Source organism: Schistocerca gregaria, chromosome 11 (assembly GCF_023897955.1).
Source record: "Schistocerca gregaria isolate iqSchGreg1 chromosome 11, iqSchGreg1.2, whole genome shotgun sequence".
In the NCBI taxonomy this organism is placed as follows: Eukaryota; Metazoa; Arthropoda; class Insecta; order Orthoptera; family Acrididae; genus Schistocerca; species Schistocerca gregaria.
In genome coordinates, this window is record NC_064930.1 from 101,626,154 (window position 1) to 101,650,346 (window position 24,193).

Below are 24,193 nucleotides of genomic sequence, written 5' to 3' on the forward strand. Positions count from 1 at the left end.
AAGTCTACTTTCTCTTACCACAGATACATGGGCACTTACACTCCTGGAAATGGAAAAAAGAACTCATTGACACCGGTGTGTCAGACCCACCATACTTGCTCCGGACACTGCGAGAGGGCTGTACAAGCAATGATCACACGCACGGCACAGCGGACACACCAGGAACCGCGCGGTGTTGGCCGTCGAATGGCGCTAGCTGCGCAGCATTTGTGCACCGCCGCCGTCAGTGTCAGCCAGTTTGCCGTGGCATACGGACCTCCATCGCAGTCTTTAACACTGGTAGCATGCCGCGACAGCGTGGACGTGAACCGTATGTGCAGTTGACGGACTTTGAGCGAGGGCATATAGTGGGCATGTGGGAGGCCGGGTGGACGTACCGCCGAATTGCTCAACACGTGGGGCGTGAGGTCTCCACAGTACATCGATGTTGTCGCCAGTAGTCGGCGGAAGGTGCACGTGCCCGTCGACCTGGGACCGGACCGCAGCGACGCACGGATACACGCCAAGACCGTAGGATCCTACGCAGTGCCGTAGGGGACCGCACCGCCACTTCCCAGCAAATTAGGGACACTGTTGTTCCTGGGTATCGGCGAGGACCATTTGCAACCGTCTCCATGAAGCTGGGCTACGGTCCCGCACACCGTTAGGCCGTCTTCCGCTCACGCCCCAACATCGTGCAGCCCGCCTCCAGTGTTGTCGCGACAGGCGTGAATGGAGGGACGAATGGAGACGTGTCGTCTTCAGCGATGAGAGTCGCTTCTGCCTTGGTGCCAATGATGGTCGTATGCGTGTTTGGCGCCGTGCAGGTGAGCGCCACAATCAGGACTGCATACGACCAAGGCACACAGGGCCAACACCCGGCATCATGGTGTGGGGAGCGATCTCCTACACTGGCCGTACACCTCTGGTGATCGTCGAGGGGACACTGAATAGTGCACGGTACATCCAAACCGTCATCGAACCCATCGTTCTACCATTCCTAGACCGGCAAGGGAACTTGCTGTTCCAACAGGACAATGCACGTCCACATGTATCCCGTGCCACCCAACGTGCTCTAGAAGGTGTAAGTCAACTACCCTGGCCAGCAAGATCTCCGGATCTGTCCCCCATTGAGCATGTTTGGGACTGGATGAAGCGTCGTCTCACGCGGTCTGCACGTCCAGCACGAACGCTGGTCCAACTGAGGCGCCAGGTGTAAATGGCATGGCAAGCTGTTCCACAGGGCTACATCCAGCATCTCTACGATCGTCTCCACGGGAGAATAGCAGCCTGCATTGCTGCGAAAGCTGGATATACACTGTACTAGTGCCGACATTGTGCATGCTCTGTTGCCTGTGTCTATGTGCCTGTGGTTCTGTCAGTGTGATCATGTGATGTATCTGACCCCAGGAATGTGTCAATAAAGTTTCCCCTTCCTGGGACAATGAATTCACGGTGTTCTTATTTCAATTTCCAGGAGTGTATGTGGAAGGGAACTTATTAATCTTCGAGACCAATATAATTTGTGAAAGCTTTGCTTTTCTTCTAGCAAAACTTTATATTAATTTAAACCATTAACTTTTCTTTTCGTGTGTTCACTTAAGAGTGAGTGTTTTTTTTTTAAACGTCCCGTCGACAACGAGGTCTTTAGAGACGGAGCGCAATCTCGGGTTAGGGAAGGATGGGGAAGGAAATCGGCCTTGCCCTGTCAAAGGAACCATCCCGGCGTTTGCCTGAAACGATTCAGGGAACTTAAGAGTGATCTTACTATTGGTTGACTACACTTCGTGTCCTGTGCTGTCATCAGCTGTCGAGATGACGTGATATGAGCTATGACTGGCTTACAAAAGTACGTGGCAATCTCGATTTCATTGCTTCGGAGAGTTAACATGCAGTGTTTGGTGCAATTCGAATTTATACCTCCGTAAAACGAAGAAATGCAGCGTACATGTTGCTGCATATCAAAGATCTTTCCAAAACGTGTTTTTCTTCCCCTGCGTTTCGCTTTCTAAAGTGCCGGCAAATTCTACGTCTGTGTAGAAAACCATAAACATTTTAAGAATTGATATGTTTTACAGTGCCGACGAAAGGTAAACTGTCTTTTAACACGGAAAAAGTGTATTTTCATCCGGGAGAAAGTGTATTTTCAACCAGGAAATCCGCCCAGTTCGGAGCCGCGCAGTTGCTACGGTCCCAGGTTCCAATCCTACCTCAGGCATGGATGTGTGTGATGTCCTTAGGTTAGATAGGTTTAAGTAGTTCTATGTTCTAGGGGACTGATGACCTAAGATGGCCGGCCGCGGTGGTCTAGCGGTTCTAGTCGCTCAGTCCGGAGCCGCGCTACTGCTACAGTCGCAGGTTCGAATCCTGCCTCGGGCATGGATGTGTGTGATGTCCTTAGGTTAGGTAGGTTTAAGTAGTTCTAAGTTCTAGGGGACTGATGACCTAAGATGGCCGGCCGCGGTGGTCTAGCGGTTCTAGTCGCCCAGTTCGGAGCCGCGCAACTGCTACGGTCCCAGGTTCCAATCCTGCCTCAGGCATGGATGTGTGTGATGTCCTTAGGTTAGGTAGGTTTAAGTAGTTCTAAGTTCTAGGGGACTGATGACCTAAGATGGCCGGCCGCGGTGGTCTAGCGGTTCTAGTCGCTCAGTCCGGAGCCGCGCAACTGCTACGGTCGCAGGTTTGAATCCTGCCTCGGGCATGGATGTGTGTGATGTCCTTAGGTTAGGTAGGTTTAAGTAGTTCTAAGTTCTAGGGGACTGATGACCTAAGATGGCCGGCCGCGGTGGTCTAGCGGTTCTAGTCGCTCAGTCCGAAGCTGCGCGACCGCTACGGTCGCAGGTTCGAATCCTGCCTCGGGCATGGATGTGTGTGATGTCCTTAGGTTAGATAGGTTTAAGTAGTTCTATGTTCTAGGGGACTGATGACCTAAGATGGCCGGCCGCGGTAGTCTAGCAGTTCTAGTCGCTCAGTCCGGAGCCGCGCGACTGCTACGGTCTCAGGTTTGAATCCTGCCTCGCGCATGGATGTGTGTGATGTCCTTAGGTTAGGTAGGTTTAAGTAGTTCTAAGTTCTAGGGGACTGATGACCTAAGATGGCCGGCCGCGGTGGTCTAGCGGTTCTAGTCGCTCAGTCCGAAGCCGCGCGACCGCTACGGTCGCAGGTTCGAATCCTGCCTCGGGCATGGATGTGTGTGATGTCCTTAGGTTAGGTAGGTTTAAGTAGTTCTAAGTTCTAGGGGACTGATGACCTAAGATGGCCGGCCGCAGTGGTCTAGCGGTTCTAGTCGCTCAGTCCAGAACCGCGTGACTGCTACGGTCCCAGGTTCCAATCCTGCCTTAGGCATGGATGTGTGTGACGTCCTTAGGTTAGTTAGGTTTAAGTAGTTCTAAGTTCTAGGGGACTGATGACCTAAGATGGCTGGCCGCGGTGGTCTAGCGGTTGTAGTCGCCCAGTCCGGAGCCGCGCTACTGCTACAGTCGCAGGTTCGAATCCTGCCTCGGGCATGGATGTGTGTGATGTCCTTAGGTTAGGTAGGTTTAAGTAGTTCTAAGTTCTAGGGGACTGATGACCTAAGATGGCCGGCCGCGGTGGTCTAGCGGTTCTAGTCGCTCAGTCCGGAGCCGCGCGACTGCTACGGTCTCAGGTTTGAATCCTGCCTCGCGCATGGATGTGTGTGATGTCCTTAGGTTAGGTAGGTTTAAGTAGTTCTAAGTTCTAGGGGACTGATGACCTAAGATGGCCGGCCGCGGTGGTCTAGCGGTTCTAGTCGCTCAGTCCGAAGCCGCGCGACCGCTACGGTCGCAGGTTCGAATCCTGCCTCGGGCATGGATGTGTGTGATGTCCTTAGGTTAGGTAGGTTTAAGTAGTTCTAAGTTCTAGGGGACTGATGACCTAAGATGGCCGGCCGCAGTGGTCTAGCGGTTCTAGTCGCTCAGTCCAGAACCGCGTGACTGCTACGGTCCCAGGTTCCAATCCTGCCTTAGGCATGGATGTGTGTGACGTCCTTAGGTTAGTTAGGTTTAAGTAGTTCTAAGTTCTAGGGGACTGATGACCTAAGATGGCTGGCCGCGGTGGTCTAGCGGTTGTAGTCGCCCAGTCCGGAGCCGCGCTACTGCTACAGTCGCAGGTTCGAATCCTGCCTCGGGCATGGATGTGTGTGATGTCCTTAGGTTAGGTAGGTTTAAGTAGTTCTAAGTTCTAGCGGACTGATGACCTCAGATGTTGTCTTATAGTGCTCATAGCCATTTGAACCATTTTTGAACCTAAGATGTTAAGTCCCATAGTGCTCAGAGCCTTCATTCCAGACAGGAAGTGTTGCACGTGTCACGTTTGCTTGAAATCGCTCCAGTAATTTAGAATGAGATGTTGAACAAACATACACACTTAAATGTTTATAAGATGTAAAGAGGAGATACAGTAAAGTGACATACCATTTCGTGGCCATTACACGTTGTGAAATCCCCAATAAGTTGTGTTGTGAACGTGGAAGAGACACACGAGTAGTGACGCAACTCACCGCAGGAAAGCGATGTCAACGCCGTCAGGTGGGGCAGTGTGGTGGGTCGCCGTGGTCGGTGCGGCTGCGTCGGGACTCCAGCTGTGGTCGCTGAGCGGCTGACTGGAGCCGGTCGTGCGGCTGTCTGCAGTGGCCGGCGACCTGCACAGAGGGACAACGCATGGAAAAGTGTGTCCACGTGGAGGACAGAGGGCAGTATTGCTGAGGGTCTGTGCGCACACTGGCAATAGAGCCACAGGAAATAGCCGATTCGCAATATGAATGACCGGTCATTAAAGTAATCACTCTATACACAACTACTCACACATTCCCAGTACCAGTAGTTTAGTGCGCGAAAGAACAGTTTGAATAAAATACGCTGAGGTGACACAAGTAATGGAATACCGACATGCATATATATACAGGGTGATCAAAAAGTCAGTATAAATTTGAAAACTGAATAAATCACAGAATAATGTAGATAGACAGGTACAAATTGACACACATTTTTGGAATGACATGTGGTTTTATTAGAACAAAAAAAAACAACAACAAAGTTCACAAAATGTCCGACAGATGGCGCTGGACAGCAAAACTGCTACCGTGACTGGTGAGAGGTACGCCGATATGTTACAGAATCGCATCATCCCCAGCCTGCCTGATAAACACCTGCTGGAATGTACGATGTTTATGCAGGATGGCGCTCCACCCCATATTGCTAGGCGCGTGAAAGATCTCTTGCGCGCGTCGTTTGGTGATGATCGAGTGCTCAGCCGCCACTTTCGTTGTGCTTGGCCTCCCACGTCCCCAGACCTCAGTCCGTGCGATTATTGGCTTTGGGGTTACCTGAAGTTGCAAGTGTATCGTGATCGACCAACATCTCTAGGGATGCTGAAAGACAACCAATGCCAATGCCTTACCATAACTCCGGACATGCTTTACAGTGCTGTTCACAACATTATTCCTCGACTATAGCTATTGTTGAGGAATGATAGTGGACATATTGAGCATTTACTGTAAAGAACATCATCTTTGCTTTGTCTTACTTTGTTATGCTAATTATTGCTATTCTGATCAGATGAATCGCCATCTGTCGGACATTTTTGTGTTTTTTTTTTTGTTCTAATAAAACCCCATGTCATTCCAAGCATGTGTGTCAATTTGTACCTCTCTATCTACATTATTCTGCGATTTATTCAGTTTTCAAATTTATACTGACTTTTTGATCACCTAGTATATATACACACCGAAGAGCCAAAAAAACTGGTACACCTGCGTAATTAGTGTAGGGCCACAGGGTGCATGCAGAAGTGTCACATCACGATGTGGCATGGACTGTACTGAAGTAGTGCTGGAGGGAACTGACTCCGTGAATCCTTCCATGTCCATAAATCCGTCAGACTATACGAGAGGGTGGAGATCTTTAATGAACGGCACATTGCAAGGCAACCCAGATAATGCTCAGTAATGTTCATGTCTGGGGTGACTGATGGCCAGCGGAAGTCTTTAAAACTCGGAAGAGTGCTCCTGGGGACACTCTGCAGCAATTATGGACGCGTGGGTCGTCACATTGTCCTGCTGGAATTGCCCAAGTCCGTCGGATTGCACAGTGGACATGCATGGATGCAGGTGATCAGACAGAATGCTTACGCACGAGTCACCTGTCAGACTCGTAAGTTGTATCAGGGGTCCCATATCACTCCAACTACACACGCCGCATACCATTACAGAGCCTCCACCAGCTTGAACAGCCCGCTGCTGACAATTAACAAACTTTGAATGCGGAATGGCAATTGGTGTAGCATGAATGAGATATACCAATCCGGAAATCAGCAGGAAATTCAGTAATCTGAAATGTACAGTGTCAAAAGTGTGCCGTGGATACCAATTTCAGGCACTACGTCTCACCAGGGACTATGCAGTGGCTCACGACCTCCACTTAACGACCGAAAGCAGCAGCGGTTCAGTAGAGTTGTCAGTGCTAACAGACAAGTGACACGGGTTGAAATAGCCGCATGAATCAATGTTGGACGTACAGCGAACGTATCCAACAGACAGTGTGGTGAAATGAGACATTTCAAAATCTTAAACATGGTTCTGAAACAGCAACTGTGAAAATCTGGAGAGGTTGAAAAAAATCAGCCAAGCACTTGCAAAACAAAGGTTTAATAGCCATTTACCTAGGTTCCCATATTTCTAAAAATATTTTCCGTCGTATGATGTAACAGGATCCACCCCTTCTGAAGTAGATATTTTTAGAAACATCAAAACCTAGGTCAGGGGCTAATAAACCTTTGTTTTCCAACTGGTTGGCTTATTTTTTTCAACCTGTTTAAAACTGGCGTTAATGCGCTGTGGGAGCAGACACCAGACATGGGTGCCTTTGATAACAGCACGTCAGCTGAAGCCACTCTCCTGGGCTTGTTTCCATATGAGCTGGACCCCGAGCGACTGGAAAACCGAGCCCCAGTCAGATGAGTTCCGATTTCAGTTGGGAAGAGCTGCTAGTGCGGTTTGAGTGTGACGCAGACCTCACAGAGCTATGGAGCCAAGACCGCGACAAGTCACTGTGCAAGCTGGTGGAGGCTTCATAATGGCGTGGGCAGTTTTTACATGGAACAGATTGGCCTCTCTCATTAGACTAATCCATTGACTGGAAATGCTCGTGTTCAGCTACTTGGACTTCATGTTCCTAATCAATGATATGATGTTATTGGCTCACAATTGTTCACAACTAGTTTGAAGAACATTCTGAATAACTCGAGAAAATGATTCGGCCACTCAGATCGCTCATCATGAATCCCCTTTCTCCTAGCGTCTTCCATTCTCCAAGTGTCCTAAATTTAATACTTGCCTAGAATAAGGCATTTTAACAGTTAAATACTACACCAGTGCTACTTTTTATGCACGAAATAGCCAGACTTTGAAGAGAAGAAGTTTTTGATATCTGAATTTAGTTCCTAGGCCCTTGTGTTCTCGAAAGAACCCAAATGTATAACTTGATTCGAAGGAAGCCTTTTTAACAGTCACACAGAACACCAGTTAACTATATATGTGGAAAATGGCTAGGACTTGAAGGGATTAAGATTTAGACACTTTATTTACACAGTTAGTGGCATCTAATAATGAAATATTTCAGTTTCCCTTGATATGATGAGTTACATTTTTCTTAACTAGCTTGATTTTTTCTTCAAGTAATTACGTCTTTTTTCAAACCTGCACCTCACACTTTTATATTTGATACCCCAATTGTCCATCTTTGTCAGATTTTTCGTGGTCAAAGCAGGCTATAAAAATTCAGACTAAAGTATTGCCCAATTCACTTAAATGTTTTCTCAATTAACTTGATTATGTCAAAGGAAACGAACAATGTCTTTCCCCACTTCCCACTCTTCATTAGAATATAAAAATTAATGAAAAAGCTCACTGTATAATTTGTAGGGACTATTGTACTCGTTACAATCAAATGTTCGATAAGTCATTGAAAATGGTGGTAAAGATAATGGGTAAGATAAGTCAATAGAAAAGTGTATTTTTGTAAATAATCAGTAATTTATGATTGCATATAGAAATTGATTAAAGACAAATGTGATTTTGGCCAGAGAGGAGAAGATAGTAGAAGAAAATGTCTGTAAAGTGAAGAGTGTGCGTGTGTGTGTGTGTGTGTGTGTGTGTGTGTGTGTGTGTGTGTGTGTAATAATTATATGCCTGTGGTTAATAATTTAATTTTACTGCTTTATTTACATTATAACATTTTGAAATATATGACAGGTATTTATTACCTCAGTGCAGTGCAGAAACACAGTTGGGATGTTTTCAGGAAGTATCAGTGCAAAGTTAGCCTCTTCACAGACGTTTGTAGGTAATGTGTTGACAAATGGAAACAACTGTGGTAGGAGTGAAAGTAGATGTAGAATTTACGAATGCAGCCGATGATCGAGGAGATGTAGTCATAGGAAAAGAAAAAAAGCAAATATTTTAAGAGTTTTATTAACCATGCCACATGTAGGAGCAATGTTTTATGGCAGTAATTCTTTGACCATGTAATACAATGAATATCTTGTTCAATGTATTGTAATTAACAGATTTAACAGATTTCTTATGGTCGTGTGTTAATGTGTGTTCTGGTTACTTAATCTAGCAAAGTCGTCTACGAATTTACCACTGACATAACATTAAGCTGCTTATAGACATGCAGGTGATGTGAATGAAAAGCTGTGAAGTTGATGTTTTAACGAGAAAACATACAATTACCATATAATAATGCATAACATGTGGCAGTGAAGAAGATGGTGGTTAGGAATTATAACATTATCCGATTTAGGTTATCAAGATCATTTCTGAAATATACATTTGAATACTGCAGACAGTGTATGTTTAAAGTGTGTGTCGTAGGATATCTTGAAAAGACTGCTGGTGATATGTATTTTGTTTCCAATATTCATTTTCGTGTTACACTACAATGGGCAGGAGAGATCAAGTTTGAGTGGTTTACGAGAGAGGATAGAAGTAAATGAGAAATAAGTCAGACAATGCAGACAACGTTATCTCGAAGGCAAGAACTCTAGTTAAATACTGAATAAAAATTTAAAAATAGCTGAAAAATAAAGGAAAATTATGAGTATTACTGCTCACCAGACTTGTAAGGATGACTTGTATTATTTTAACTCTGGAGGTCATATCAATTTTGAGGATGTTAGAGACTGATTAGTAGCTGCTGTGGATGGACTAGCGAAGCACTCGAATCCACTAGACAGCCTTTAGTATCGCTATAGATAGCTAGACATAAGACAAGCAGCAGCCAGCCGGGGTGGCCGAGCGGTTCTAGGCGCTACAGTCTGGAACCGCGCAACTGCTATGGTCACATGTTCGAATCCTGCCTCGAGCATGGGTGTGTGTGATATCCTTAGGTTAGTTAGGTTTCAGTAGTTCTAAGTTCTTCGGGACTGATGACCTCAGAAGTTAAGTCCCATAGTGCTCAGAGCCATTTGAGCCATTTGACAAGCAGCATGAGATTTGACCGTGCCTCTTCCAAGAAGCAAATACAGCGCCCTTGTCCTACTTGAGTTATAGAAAGGAGTGGAGAAAAGTCCGGCACATATCATGAGAATCAACTGACACCTTTGGGATGCTTTGGAATGCCGACTTCATGTCAGGCCTCACTGACCAACATCGATACCTCTCCTCAGTGCAGCTCGCCATGAAGAATGGACTGCCATTTGCCAAGAAACCTTCCAGCACCTGTTTGATTATATATGCCTGCGAGAGTGGAAGCTGTCGTCAAGGATACCAGCACCATATTGAATTCCAGCATTACCGATGGAGGGTGCCACGAACTTGTAAGTCATTTTCAGGCAGGTGTCCAGGTACTTTTGATAACATAGCGTACATTCAGAATTCGACAAGATGACCAAGTGAGTTGTCTCAAACTTACCTGGTTTTTGCTGATGGAACAGACAGCAGACGGCTCACTTCCACCTGACCTTCACGCTGGCTGTGCAGAGTCCCTCCCATCACGTGGAGCAGGTGAGCCTTGACGAAGTCAACCACGGCCTCCCTGAGGCTGTCAGAGGAGCGCCTGACTTGGAGAACAGCTGCGGCCGCTGCGGCCCCGCCAGACACCTGTGCGGCCACCAGCTGCTCACACTCCGCCTTCAGCGACGACAGTCCGTATCTGTCGGCGGCGGCCAGCAGCTGCGGCGCCATGCTGTGCAGCTGGGGGGCGTGGCGTGTGTACATGTAGGCCAGCAGCTGGCGCAGCACTGGACCCTCCACGCCCGAGATGGCAACGTGGCCGCTGCTGGCCTCCAGCGTGCTGTTCCGCAACACGTCGGCGAGCACGGGGCTCCTGGCAGCCAGGACGGCCCTGTGCGCCACCAGACGCGTGTCGCCTGCCACCAGCGTCACCACGGCGCTGTCCCCGGCGTCCAGAAGGGCGGCCAGGTCCACAGCTGCGGTCTCCTTATCCCTCTGGACTGGTTCCACTGTCAAAGATTCGGAAGCGTACAGTCAACAGAGTCACTCTGCAGCACTTTGCCCTTAGACCGTACCCTCCACACTGTGACAGAAGTCATGGGATAGTCAGTGGGAAACGTCTCGACTTTGTTGGCAAGGAGGATGGGTATAATGTTCAGCAGCTTCCAATCATTTGGCAGTAGTCAGAGGGAATTCCATCTGCTACAAACGTTAACTACCTCTGCCCATGTTCAGGAACAACGTTAAGAGTGGTGCTTCACTGCGTCTGACCTAATGTTTTATGTAATAGTCAACAAAATACATTAAAATAAGCCTTTTGATTTTTTGTTAATTTCTCAATCAGTGTAGCTAACACTACTGATAATTCCCAGCAAGAACTGAAGCAGTTGAACCGCAAAACGAGATTAATATTAACGCCACGGAAAGACCTAGCATGTTGTTGTTGTGGTCTTCAGTCCTGAGACTGGTTTGATACAGCTCTCCATGCAACTCTATCCTGTGCAAGCTTCTTCATCTCCCAGTACCTACTGTAACCTACATCATTCTGTATCTGTTTAGTGTATTCATCTCATGGTCTCCCTCTATGATTTTTACTCTCCACGCTGGCCTCCAATACCAAATTGGTGATCCCTTGAAGCCTCAGAACATGTCCTACCAAGCGATCCCTTCTTCTAGTCAAGTTGTGCCACAAACTTCTCTTCTCCCCAATCCTATTCATACCTCTTCATTAGTTATATGATCTACCCATCTAATCTTCAGCATTCTTCTGTAGCACTACATTTCGAAAGCTTCTATTCTCTTCTTGTCCAAACTAGTTAACGTCCATGTTTCACTTCCATACATGGCTACACTCCATACAAATACTTTCAGAAACGACTTCCTGACACTTAAATCAGTACTCGATGTTAACAAATTTCTCTTCTTCAGAAACGCTTTCCTCGCCATTGCCAGTCTACATTTTATATCCTCTCTACTTCGACCATCATCAGTTATTTTGCTCCCCAAATAGCAAAACTCCTTTACTACTGTAGATGTCTCATTTCCTAATCTAATTCCTTCACCATCACCAGACTTAATTCGACTACATTCCATTATCCTCGCTTTGCTTTTGTCAATGTTCATCTTATATGCTCCTTTCAAGACACTGTCCATTCCGTTCAACTGCTCTTCCAAGTCCTTTGCTGTCTCTAACAGGATTACGATGTCATAAAAAAAAAGGTTCAAATGGCTCTGAGCACTATGGGACTTAACATCTTAGGTCATCAGTCCCCTAGAACTTAGAACTACTTAAACCTAACTAACCTAAGGACATCACACAACACTCAGCCATCACGAGGCAGAGAAAATCCCTGAGCCCGCCGGGAATCGAACCCGGGTACCCGGGCGTGGGAAGCGAGAACGCTACCGCACGACCACGAGATGCGGACTACAATGTCATCGGCGAACCTCGAAGTTTTTATTTCCTCTCCATAAGACCTAGCATAATCTTTCCTAATTTGCATCAAATTATTTGAGATTTTTGAGCGCGGTCAAACTCAAAAATTGCGTTAATTTGCGATATATGGAGACAGTATACATTTCTGTTGATGGGGTGACCTGAGTGTAACACGGTCTGTTAGTTACAGCTCTTCCACAGTAACTACGTCACAAACGTCGAATTTTTGTGGAATTTGTTGTGCAAAACTGTCATGCCTTCCGAAAATTCACATTTATACATATTGATATACACTGGAATTTGGAGTGAACGGATCTTTGAACAAGGATACCACTGCTGGTATGGTATCGAGTACAAATTTTGATTACAGCTGATGCTGCGGTACAAAATACGTTTCAAGCGGCATGTAACATAACAAAATACACTATATCGCGACACAAGCAGAAGATTTGGTACAATCCACAAAAAAAAAAGGTGAAGTTTATGGATTTCAGAGGCTAGTTTATCTGACATATATCACTTTATTCAGTTACCAAGGAAAGTAGGATTATATATGTGAATATCGGTAAATAACCATCCGAGTTACTCAATTTTTTCACGTTGCCGGTTATGTGTCACCTTTTACTCCAGCCTTTCAAAGGTAGACACTGCAGCCTCATTGTATCTCGCAGAAACGATATACACCACAACACAACATTTCTTCTACTTGAGATGCCTAATGATGCGTTATTAAAAAATTTCGTGAAAATAGAACTGATGCACTCCTAAGCTAGGCTACGATTATCACTGTAAGGATCTGTGGAACATGTATGCAATGCACAAACAAATAGCACACCAGCTAGTGATCTGTGACACCACAAGCAAGAGTTATGAATGTTTGTGATTCTGAGTACCGTGATAGGCAATAGACTCACATGATTACACTGTGGCTCAAAGAAGTTGTTAATCACTAAGTAAGACTAGCACAATGAAATAAGCTGGCATCAGATGAAGTTCTTGAGCCACGAAACCTGTTCAGGAATAATGGGAAAAAAATACTTACCTCCATTGTCCATTCTTAAACTATAAGCTGCGAGCTCAGAACCGGAGCCTGCAAATGAATTTGATGGAAATCTTTATGAAAAAATTGAACACACTTAATACAAAATTGTTATTAATTCTACCCGAACTTTTACGATCTGAAAAAAAAAAACAAATGTTTTACCTGTATTAGAGGCCAGGTTACTGTGGCTGGAATCTGTGACTACCGCCACAAAAATGCAGATGAACCACAAAATTCTTCTGCAACACATAGTGCCGGTTAAAAGTTATCACGCCAGGTAAACAACCTACAAAAAATTTGTACCCTGCAGAACAACATGTAACAAATATTGTTACAAGTAATTTTTAGTCAGCATAATTTATTGTAAATTAGCTAGTGTAGATCAATATTTCACACTATTTATAATTCAGTTTCTTACAAGATATATATCACATTGTTCTGCGAAATAGACACCGCCATATATATGTACATAAAACTGTTTTGCAAATTTTATATATATATATATATATATATATATATATATATATATATATATATATATATATATATATACTATGATTTTGTATTGGCATGTTGTTACAACCTTCTGTTCGTGAAAATTACGTAAGGTGAACACCAAAAGGAGAAATCAATTTGAGTGCATGAAAAATTGGTTAATTATACTATTATTGATAACTGTGCAGTGATGCTATTATCGTTTACATCATGCTGTAAAAGAACAGGTAGATTGCAGTGTCAGTTTTATACTTCCCTGATCTTAGAGTGATGTCATTTGTGATTTGTACTCATTCAAAACAGGTTGTGTTTGTGTATATACTCTGATGAGCCAGAAAGTTATGACCACCTGCTTAACAGCTCGTTTGTTCGTCCTTGGAACGAAATGGATCACTGGTTCGGCGTATGAGGGATTGGACAGTTTCTTGGTAGGTTTGGGGAGTACCTGGCTTTAGATGTCTATTCACGGGTCATGTTGTATACTCCTAGGAAACGGGCCGCTGATTTCCGTGCGCGGTGATGGTGGCCGATAGCGACCCAGATGGGTTCCATAGGATCTACATCAGGTGGATGCAGTCGCCGAGACATCAGCTTGAGCTGACTATTAACGCTCCTCAAACCACTGTAGAACGATTCTGGCTGCGCGACACGGACAACCACGTTACTGAAAGGCGACATCGCCGTCTGGGACGGCATCGAGTGCGGGTGGTTTGCAGCCACAGGTCCCATACAAGTGCAGGAGAATGTTTCCCACTGCATAGCCCGGCTCTCACCAGACAGTGTCGGTGGAGCGCTACACGCTTCGAGCCGCCGTTCACCTCGATGACCGTTTTTGTGGAGGCGGTCATCGACCCAGCGTAGGAAAAACGCGATTCACCCGAAGAGTAGACACGTTTCCATTGATCGGCATTCGAATCCCGATGGTCACATGTCCACTGCAGTAGTAATCGACGACATATGTGAACACGTAGGGTAGCTCTGGTGTATAGTTCCATCTTCAACAATGTACGATAAACAGTGTGCTCCAAAACACTTGTGTGTGCACCAACGTTGTGTCCTTCCGGTTGCGATGCCACAGATCACCATCTCTCCTACTTTACAGAGCAGGCAAGCCTCCGAACCCCACGTTCTGTGGAGAGTCGTCGACGTCCAACCATTTAGCGCCTGGTGGTGTTTGGCCTGTCCTCCTATGTCTTTCTGTAGATGCTCACGACAGTAGCACGTGAACATTCGACAAATTTCGCCGTTTTCCAGACACTCGTTCACACGCTCTACGTAATTATAATCAGCGCTTTGTCAAAGACGCTTATCTCAATGGATTTCCCCACTTTCGTTCCGTATATTCGCTAGGGTGATCCCCTGTCCCTGTCTCCTCCATTTAAAACTGGGTGATCAAAGAGTCAGTATAAATTTGAAAACTAAATAAATCACGGAATAATGTAGATAGAGAGGTACAAATTGACACACATCCTTGGAATGACATGACGTTTTATTAGAACCAAAAAAACACAAAACTTCAAAAAATGTCCGACAGATGGTGCTTCATCTGATCAGAATAGCAATAATTAGCACAACAAAGGAAGACAAAGCAAAGATCATGTTCTTTACGGGAAATGCTCAATATGTCCGCCATCATTCCTCAACAATAGCTGTAGTCGAGGAATAATGTTGTGAACAGCACTGTAAAGCATGTCTGGAGTTATGGTGACGCATTGGCGTCGGATGTTGTCTTTCAGCATCCCTAGAGATGTCGGTCGATCACGATACACTTGCGACTTCAGGTAACCCCAAAGCCAATAATCGCACGGACTGAGGTCTGGGGACCTGGGAGGCCAAGCATGACGAAAGTGGCGTCTGAGCACACGATCATCAGCAAACGACGCGCGCAACAGATCTTTCACGCGTCTAGCGATATGGGGTGGAGCGGCATCCCGCATAAACATCGTACGTTCCAGCAGGTGTTTATCAGCCAGGCTGGAGATGATGCGATTCTGTAACATATCGGCGTACCTCTCACCCGTCACGGTAGCAGAAACAAAACCAGAATCACGTATTTCCTCGAAAAAAAAAAAAAAAACGGTCCGATAACGGTAGATGTAGTAAATCCAACCCATACTGAAACTTTCTCGTTGTGTAATGGAGTTTCCACGACAGTTCTAGGATTTTCGGTAGCCCAAATTCTGCAGTTGTGGGCGTTGACAGACCCTCGGAGCGTGAAATGAGCTTCGTCGGTCCACAACACGTTACTCAACCAATCTGCCATCTTTTGAAACGCCCACACCACAAATGCCCTCCGCTTTACTAAATCGCCAGGTAACAGTTCACGATGCCGATGGATTTTGTACGGATAGCGTCGGAGGGTACGCCTCAGTGCCAACCAAACAGTAGTGTACGGAATGCCGGTGCGACGTGCGACTGCACGAGCGCTGACTTCCCCGTGCACAGACGAACCCGCTACAGTCTCCATTTCTTCCGGAACTGCCTCAGCAGCATTACGCCTTGTGCTCGGTCGGCCACTACGGGGTCTATCGTCTAAACAACCCGTAGCTTCGAACTTAGAAATCATTCTCGCCACGGCTGCATTTGTCAACGGACCTTTACCCGTTCGAATCCCCTTCCTGTGGCGATAGGATCGTAACGCTGAACTAGCACACTCCCCATTCTGATAATACAGCTTCACGAAAAGCGCCTTTTCAGGTAACGTCAACATGCTGTGACTGCTGGCGCATCTGATTCTCTCTGTCTCATTACAGCTCCTTTTATACGCGATTGTCATGCGCAGTCACTGGCGTTTTGCTGTCCAGCGCCATCTGTCGGACATTTTGTGAACTTTGTTTTGTTTTTTTTGTTCTAATAAAACCCCATGTCATTCCAAGCATGTGTGTCAGTTTTTACCTGTCTATCTACGTTATTCCGTGGTGTATAGTTTTCAAAATTTATACTGAGTTTTTGATCAGCCGGTACTTTCGTCACCGCATCACTCATAATGCTTTGGCCTATCAGTCTATTGTGTACATGATTTGTAAAACATTTTTATTGTCATGTTGTTGTAACGTTCTGTTAATTTGCTTCGTGAAAATTACATATTACAAACACCAAGACAAGAAATCAGTTCGAAGGCATGAAAAGGAGAACTGTACATTAAGGAAAATTGGATAATTATGCAACTATGGGCAGTCTACACTCCGCTGTAAAATACTGTCAATTTTTTCCGTCCCTGGCGTCATTTGTGATTTGTACTCATACAAGATCGGTTCTGCTTTGTATACTGAATTTTCTAGGTTTTGAAATAGTAGATAACTGTAATAATAATCAGAGTCTTGGCTGTGCAAAATGGCTGACTCATGTTCAGAGCGCACGTAATAGTGCAGCGATGTTATGTTGTTTCATCTCAGGAATGTCATACTCCAGAACATTCTTGTTCAGCAACACTAATGATTTTTGCGGTGAAAATGTTTTGGGTTAAGTGATTTCACATACGTGGCTCCAGTCATTTTGCACGTTATGGTAAAGATCAGGAAGTAACATGAAAACCGAAACGTTATATGAAATAGAAAACAATGCCGATGAGAGCGAATTCGCTGATGTGGCTACACATTATGCACACTTTCCAGCTCATGAAACTGAACAGTGTGCTCAAAGCGTGGTAATTAGTCCTATGCTTCTTTCCAACACTAACCGTGTACCAGATACAAATACTGCTCAACCTTGTAGCAAATCTCAGATCAGCTGACATCTCAAATGTCGTCCGACTGAAACGTCGACTAAATATCAGTAATTTCGTAATGAAGTGGCCATTAAACATAGTGAAATGTTACATCAGTTTTCAGCAAAATTGTCTTGAGAAATGTGTAAATTGTCATCAGAAATGTCAACTAAGATCGATCTCAAATAAGAAGCTTAACCACCATAGTCGCATATTTGACGTTACTGCAGAATGCTATGAAACCGATATGACAAGGTTGTTTTTACACTGCGGCACACTACCTAGCGATGTTGCTGCATTGGAAGATGCATGCAAGGGTCTGCCCGACACAAAGAAATAATTGTTTGCCGAACAGTTACACATCACTGAGTGTGTTAGCAAGCCGGATTTAAAGGTAGAGAATTTCACTGCACAGCGTAAGGCCATGATTAAATTCCTGTTTCACAAACAAAGTACTGAGTGAGATTATAACGAATGGATTTCAAACAGGAAAACCCATACTAATAAAAGATTGAATTTAGAATTCCCACATTCTATTCAACGGACGCTTAACAAGGTATCGTAATTGGGAGGAATTTTGGGAGAAACCAGTTACATGAAAACCAGAATAATGCAGTTCTACACGAACACTTACCAAAGTTATGTAATTAGTATTATCCAACACGCAATAAAATCAGTCAAACAGAAAGTAGGTGGCTAACACCCTCTGATGTTGGAGTAGAGGACGATCACAATAGCCCTACAGTATGGGTGGAGAGGTATGGCAATGACTTAAACAGCACAGGAATATCACTTAGTCATGTATTGTACTTCCCCAAGGAAGTGTTATAGGCCGTCTATTGTTCCTCAGCTATATTAACGACATAAGAGACAATCTGAGTAGCCATCTTAGATTGTTTACAGATGATGTTGTCATTTACCGTCTTTAAAGTCTTCAGATGACCAAAATTAATCGCAAAATGATTTAGATAAGATATCTGTATGGTACGAAAAGTGGCAATTGACCCTGGATAAAGAAAAGAGTGAAGTTATTCACATGAGTACTAAAAGAGATCAACTTAATTTCGATTACGTGGTAAGTCACACCAATCTGAAGGCTGTAAATTCAACTAATCAATTAGGGACTACTGTTGCAAAATCCCTAAAGTGGAATTATCACATAGATAATGTTGTGGGTAGAGCAAACCAAAGACTGCGATTCATTGGCAGAACGCGTAGAAGGTGCAACAGGTCTGCTAAAGAAACTGCTTACACCACACTTGTCCGCCCTATTCTGGAGTACTGCTGTGCTGTGTGGGATTCACATCAGATGGGACTGACGGATGACACCTAAAAAGTACAAAGAAGAGCAGCTCTATTTGTATCACCGCGAAATAGGGGAGATGGTACCACAGACATGATACGTGAACTGCAGTGGCAGTCGTTAAAACAAAGGCGTTTTTCGTTGCGACGGGATCTTCTCATTAAATTTCAGTCACCAGTATTCTCCTCCGATTGCGAAAACATTCTGTTGGCACCCACCTACATAGGGAGAAATTATCACCACGATAAAACCAGAGAAATCAGGGCTCGCGAAGAAAAATTTAAGTGCTCGTTTTTCCCGCGCGCCGTTCGAGAGTGGAACGGTAGAGAGACACCTTGAAGGTGGTTCATTGAACCCTCTTCCGGCCACTTCACCGTGAATTGTAGAGTAATCACGCAGCTGCCGAAGGTACGAAACGTCTCCACTGCATTGTTTTCATAAACTATTTTAAGGGTGTGCTACGGACGTCATGGACGGACCAACGAAGAAGTCACTTCATCTTATGATCCATACAGGTCGAGATGTCACTTTGGGCCTCACAGAGTGCATTGAATTGTCAAGATTACAAGCAATTCGAGCAAGAGATTTTAGCTAAATGTTGGTATTGCTGTGTTCAGGAAAGACGTCGAAAGGAGGTATTTAATCCGGAATCCTTTGAAAAATACATAAATGAAACACGTTACTGGGATGAGACCTATCTAACTGCGACATTCGACGAGTATCAAAAGCCAGTCCTCTTAGTAACAAATCCGTCGATGAATCGGAAACTGATCTGGAACACTTCATGTGTGTGCTGCAATCAGTTGAGCTGATACCAGAGGATGCTAAATTGAATAATTACAACGATAACAGTATAGCACAACCGCCTTCACTGCACTGGCAGTGGTAAAATCGTGGTAGGACAAGAAAAAAAACTAGTGTATTCTGTCACCCATCTGGAACCGTATTCATTGCAGTCCATCGAATTTACATAAGTAAGTTATTATGGCAATGATAAAGGATACTGGTCAAACCATAATAACTACTACGAAATGAAATGATCGTATGGCATTGTTGGGCGGGAGGCCCCACGGGGGCCGCTGTATTGCAAGTTCTTTTTAGTTGACGCCACTTCGGCGACATTTGCGCGTCAACGATGATGAAAGAGAAACACCCAGTCATCACGAGGCAGAGATAATGCCCGACCCTGCCGGGAATCGAACCCGGGAGCCCCGTGCGCGGGAAGCGAGAACGCTACCGCAAGACCACGAGCTGTGGAGAATAACTACTATGACGATAGTAGATGGAATTACCATATGGGAAGTTGCAACCAGTCATCCACATATTGTGCTGTTCCCACCTCACTGTTGCATCGGAAGCTGTGGAGCTAGGGATGTTTAGGAGTGTGGAAATCTCGCGTACAGTCGTATGACACAAGTGATACCCAATCACGTAACCACATTCAAAGTCCGTATTGCAAGAATCGCAGTCGTATTACGGACAAATGGGAGTCCAGTCCCTTATTAACAAATCGTTACCGTGTAAGTGCAGGTGTTCACATTACTTTGCCTATCCCTGTATGTACACTCCTGGAAATTGAAATAAGAACACCGTGAATTCATTGTCCCAGGAAGGGGAAACTTTATTGACACATTCCTGGGGTCAGATACATCACATGATCACACTGACAGAACCACAGGCACATAGACACAGGCAACAGAGCATGCACAATGTTGGCACTAGTACAGTGTATATCCACCTTTCGCAGCAATGCAGGCTGCTATTCTCCCATGGAGACGATCGTAGAGATGCTGGATGTAGTCCTGTGGAACGGCTTGCCATGCCATTTCCACCTGGCGCCTCAGTTGGACCAGCGTTCGTGCTGGACGTGCAGACCGCGTGAGACGATGCTTCATCCAGTCCCAAACATGCTCAATGGGGGATAGATCCGGAGATCTTGCTGGCCAGGGTAGTTGACTTACACCTTCTAGAGCACGTTTGGTGGCACGGGATACATGCGGACGTGCATTGTCCTGTTGGAACAGCAATTTCCCTTGCCGGGCTAGGAATGGTAGAACGATGGGTTCGATGACGGTTTGGATGTACCGTGCACTATTCAGTGTCCCCTCGACGATCACCAGAGGTGTACGGCCAGTGTAGCAGATCGCTCCCCACACCATGATGCCGGGTGTTGGCCCTGTGTGCCTCGGTCGTATGCAGTCCTGATTGTGGCACTCACCTGCATGGCGCCAAACACGCATACGACCATCATTGGCACCGAGGCAGAAGCGACTCTCATCGCTGAAGACGACACGTCTCCATTCGTCCCTCCATTCACGCCTGTCGCGGCACCACTGGAGGCGGGCAGCACGATGTTGGGGCGTGAGCGGAAGACGGCCTAACGGTGTGCGGGACCGTAGCCCAGCTTCATGGAGACGGTTGCGAATGGTCGTCGCCGATACCCCAGGAGCAACAGTGTCCCTAATTTGCTGGGAAGTGGCGGTGCGGTCCCCTACGGCACTGCGTAGGATCCTACGGTCTTGGCGTGCATCCGTGCGTCGCTGCAGTCCGGTCCCAGGTCGACGGGCACGTGCACCTTCCGCCGACCGCTGGCGATAACATCGATGTACTGTGGAGACCTCACGCCCCACGTGTTGAGCAATTCGGCGGTATGTCCACCCGGCCTCCCGCATGCCCACTATACGCCCTCGCTCAAAGTCCGTCAACTGCACATACGGTCCACGTCCACGCTGTCGCGGCATGCTACCAGTGTTAAAGACTGCGATGGAGCTCCGTATGCCACGGCAAACTGGCTGACACTGACGGCGGCGGTGCACAAATGCTGCGCAGCTAGCGCCATTCGACGGCCAACACCGCGGTTCCTGGTGTGTCCGCTGTGCCGTGCGTGTGATCATTGCTTGTACAGCCCTCTCTCGCAGTGTCCGGAGCAAGTATGGTGGGTCTGACACACCGGTGTCAATGTGTTCTTTTTTTCCATTTCCCGGAGTGTAATACGCAAAAAATATGACAAGTTACGTATGTTGCAATTTTGGGTGGATTCGAACAAGTAGGTATCGAGAGAAGCCTGTCAAAGTTAGTGTGGCCGCCCGAAGGAAGTTCTGCTAGACCGGGTCCCGTTAAGTTACGCTGTGAGCAGCAGCAGGGTGCTGAAGTGGCCTAACTGACACGTACTAGGGGCAGGATGCATCAGAAGAGTTGTTGCGCTACAGCTCGTGGGAAAAAAGCCGAGAACAAGAAAACAGGTGTTTGCTCGACTTCGCAGCTATGGAGTGTGGGTGAGACAGAGAACGAGAGACTGCGAAGGTGAGTGGAGCGGCAGACGCAGCAAACCGCGCACTGATGGAGGCAAAGCGCAGAGACTCACCAGCCACGCCTCCTCCGACCTCTGCCGCTGTAGTGGCGGCCGGCGGCGACCCCCGCCTTTTACACGCCGCCTCCCGCCTGGACCTCCCGCAGCCTCTCCTCTGCCCCGGACCTCCACCCCCGCTCACGGCGAACCACGTCCTCCCCACGTATCCGACCTCGCGCGCAATCTCTCACAACACGGACGCTTCCCTTCCTCTTCCTCGAACTCATACAACCGCAGTCTGGTTCCTGCAGAATTTGTGAATAACATTTCACTGGCCGTATTTTATCTCTGATACCTTCAAAACTGGCACAGTGCATGTCAATTAGCACCGTCAAAGTCGCCAGATACCTCCTCGTATCGTGTCGGACGTCCTTTCCCTTGGCGTGTTGCGGCAGCCCAACGTGGCGTGGAGTGAGTTTGCTCTTTTTAATGATGTATACAGGCTGATTCATCTAACATTACCGCTGGATATATTTCGTAAACCACATCAAATACTGACGAACCGATGGTAATGTACATGTGCGTCAGTGAAAAAGCCCAATAAAAAGGTGTTAGCAGGTGGACGTAATGTGCTGTTCCAGTCTCTTCTGTACCTAAGGTCCATCACCGTTCCCTTTGGATCCCTACGTAATTCGGTGCTCTCCGATACACACGATCGAACAGCAGAGGAGTGGTACTCAAGCGTCAACTTTAGGTTACAAGATCTCCGGATGTAATTAACATTTTACAGTGCAAGAAACGGCACTGATTACGCATTTGTTTATATGTTCAGATGTGCTAACAAAACTAACATGGTTCCATTTTAAAAAAAAGTAGGTTTGTGTTAAAAAATATACTTTCGTGCATTTTTTACGGTTTTTATTAAACAATTACACTAGCCCCTCTCCTCACGTTCGGTCTGTGGAATCGATTCGTCAGTATTTGATGTGGTTTACGAAATATATCCAGCGGTAACGTTAGGTGACTCACCCTGTGTTTCTTTGAGATACGTTGATGACATTTTTATGGTTTAGCCACATGGAATTGATGCACTGAATCGTTTCTTACAAGGGAACCTCCCCATCGCACCCCCCTCAGATTTAGTTGTCAGTTGGCACAGTGGATAGGCCTTGAAAACCTGAACACAGGAAGAAGTTGTGTGAAAGTATGAAAAAAAAATAAGCAAAATATACAAACTGAGTAGTCCATGCGTAAGATAGGCAGCATCAAGGTTGATGTGAGCTCAGGAGCGCTCTGGTCCAGTGGTTAGCGTGAGCAGCTGCGGAATGAAAGGTCCTTGGTTCAAGTCGCAGTCGCCTTTCGGCACGCTAGCGGCACGGACGTCTTGTTTACGTCCTCGCCGCGCAGCTCGCTCGCGGAGCTGTTTACGTGATTCTGCCGTCTTAGCGCGCTATATTTCATTCGACAGAGAATGGCTTATGCCCACCGAAAATCGACACTGAAGATTAGCTTTGCACCCGAATATGCCCGACCAAAAGCACTGGAAATCGAACAGTTTATCAGAGATGAAGTCAAGATTGACTGCAACGATCTTGTTGGCATCCACCTTTCTATAGTGAGCAGTGTGGTATACGTGAAATTGGTCAACGAAGACATATGTGAAAAATTCTAGATGCAACTCGAAGTGGTCTTAAGTTCCGTCACTCTGATGGACACATCGGTGACGTAACTGTGGAACATGCGGGACTTGGACTGCGCACGATACGTGTTTTTGAACTCCCTTTCGAGGTGCCTTCAGAGGTAGTGGTATCTGCATTCCATCCATATGGAAAAGTGATTAGCCACACAGCTGAGAAGTGGGTTCAGTTCACTACATACCCGGTTCTCAATGGAGTACGGCAGATCCGCATAGAACTAACCAAACATGTGCCGTCCTACTTATATATTGGTGGCTGCCGTGCAATTATTATTTATGATGGACAGCCGAAGACATGCTCGGGATGTGGCAAAGAAGGACACCTCCGTTCCAGCTGTCTGCAGCGCAGAATCACACAGTTACCGCCTGGGGACCTGCCGGGCACGACCGCTCCGACGTCGCTGCCGCTGACGTTTGTCGAAGCTCTCCATAGCGACCCCCGACCGCGAACACCACTGGCTCCTACTACTGGTACATCGTCGTCTCCGGTACTGCCTCAGGCTGTTGCGGACGGACCGACGCCCTTGCCTCCTCCTCCCGACGTGTGCAGTGGTGAGCAATCTCAAGGACAGGGGATGGCCCTTGACTCCATGATTGTGCCTACCGATGCTTTTGTGCCTGAACATCCGGATCCCCAGGCGTCTTCGGACACTGAAGATCACGTGCGCAAGCAACGGTCGCCGAAGAGACGTCGGAAACGGCGGATCGCCCCGTCTGACACCTGCAGGACACAGTCTCAAGACGATGAAGATCAAAATTATCAAGTTGTTCCCC

General features: G+C 46.3%; 1 protein-coding gene across 2 annotated transcripts in view; it reads right to left on the bottom strand.

Annotated features, from left to right (window-relative positions):
* Positions 1-21,852, bottom strand: part of LOC126295167 (ankyrin-3-like) — a 26,387-nt gene extending 4,535 nt beyond the window's left edge. Inside the window, exons 1-5 of one of the 2 annotated variants that reach the window (XM_049987463.1) lie at positions 21,799-21,852; positions 13,093-13,216; positions 12,931-12,978; positions 9,912-10,461; positions 4,499-4,639 (exon numbers count right to left, since the gene is read on the bottom strand). In XM_049987463.1, the coding sequence (XP_049843420.1) occupies positions 4,499-4,639; positions 9,912-10,461; positions 12,931-12,978; positions 13,093-13,180 (827 nt within the window). In that variant the 5' untranslated portion in view covers positions 13,181-13,216; positions 21,799-21,852. Of the gene's footprint in view, positions 1-4,498; positions 4,640-9,911; positions 10,462-12,930; positions 12,979-13,092; positions 13,235-21,798 lie in introns of both variants that reach the window. The other variant, XM_049987464.1, reaches the window with a different exon arrangement.
* Between the last annotated feature and the right edge of the window lie 2,341 nt (positions 21,853-24,193).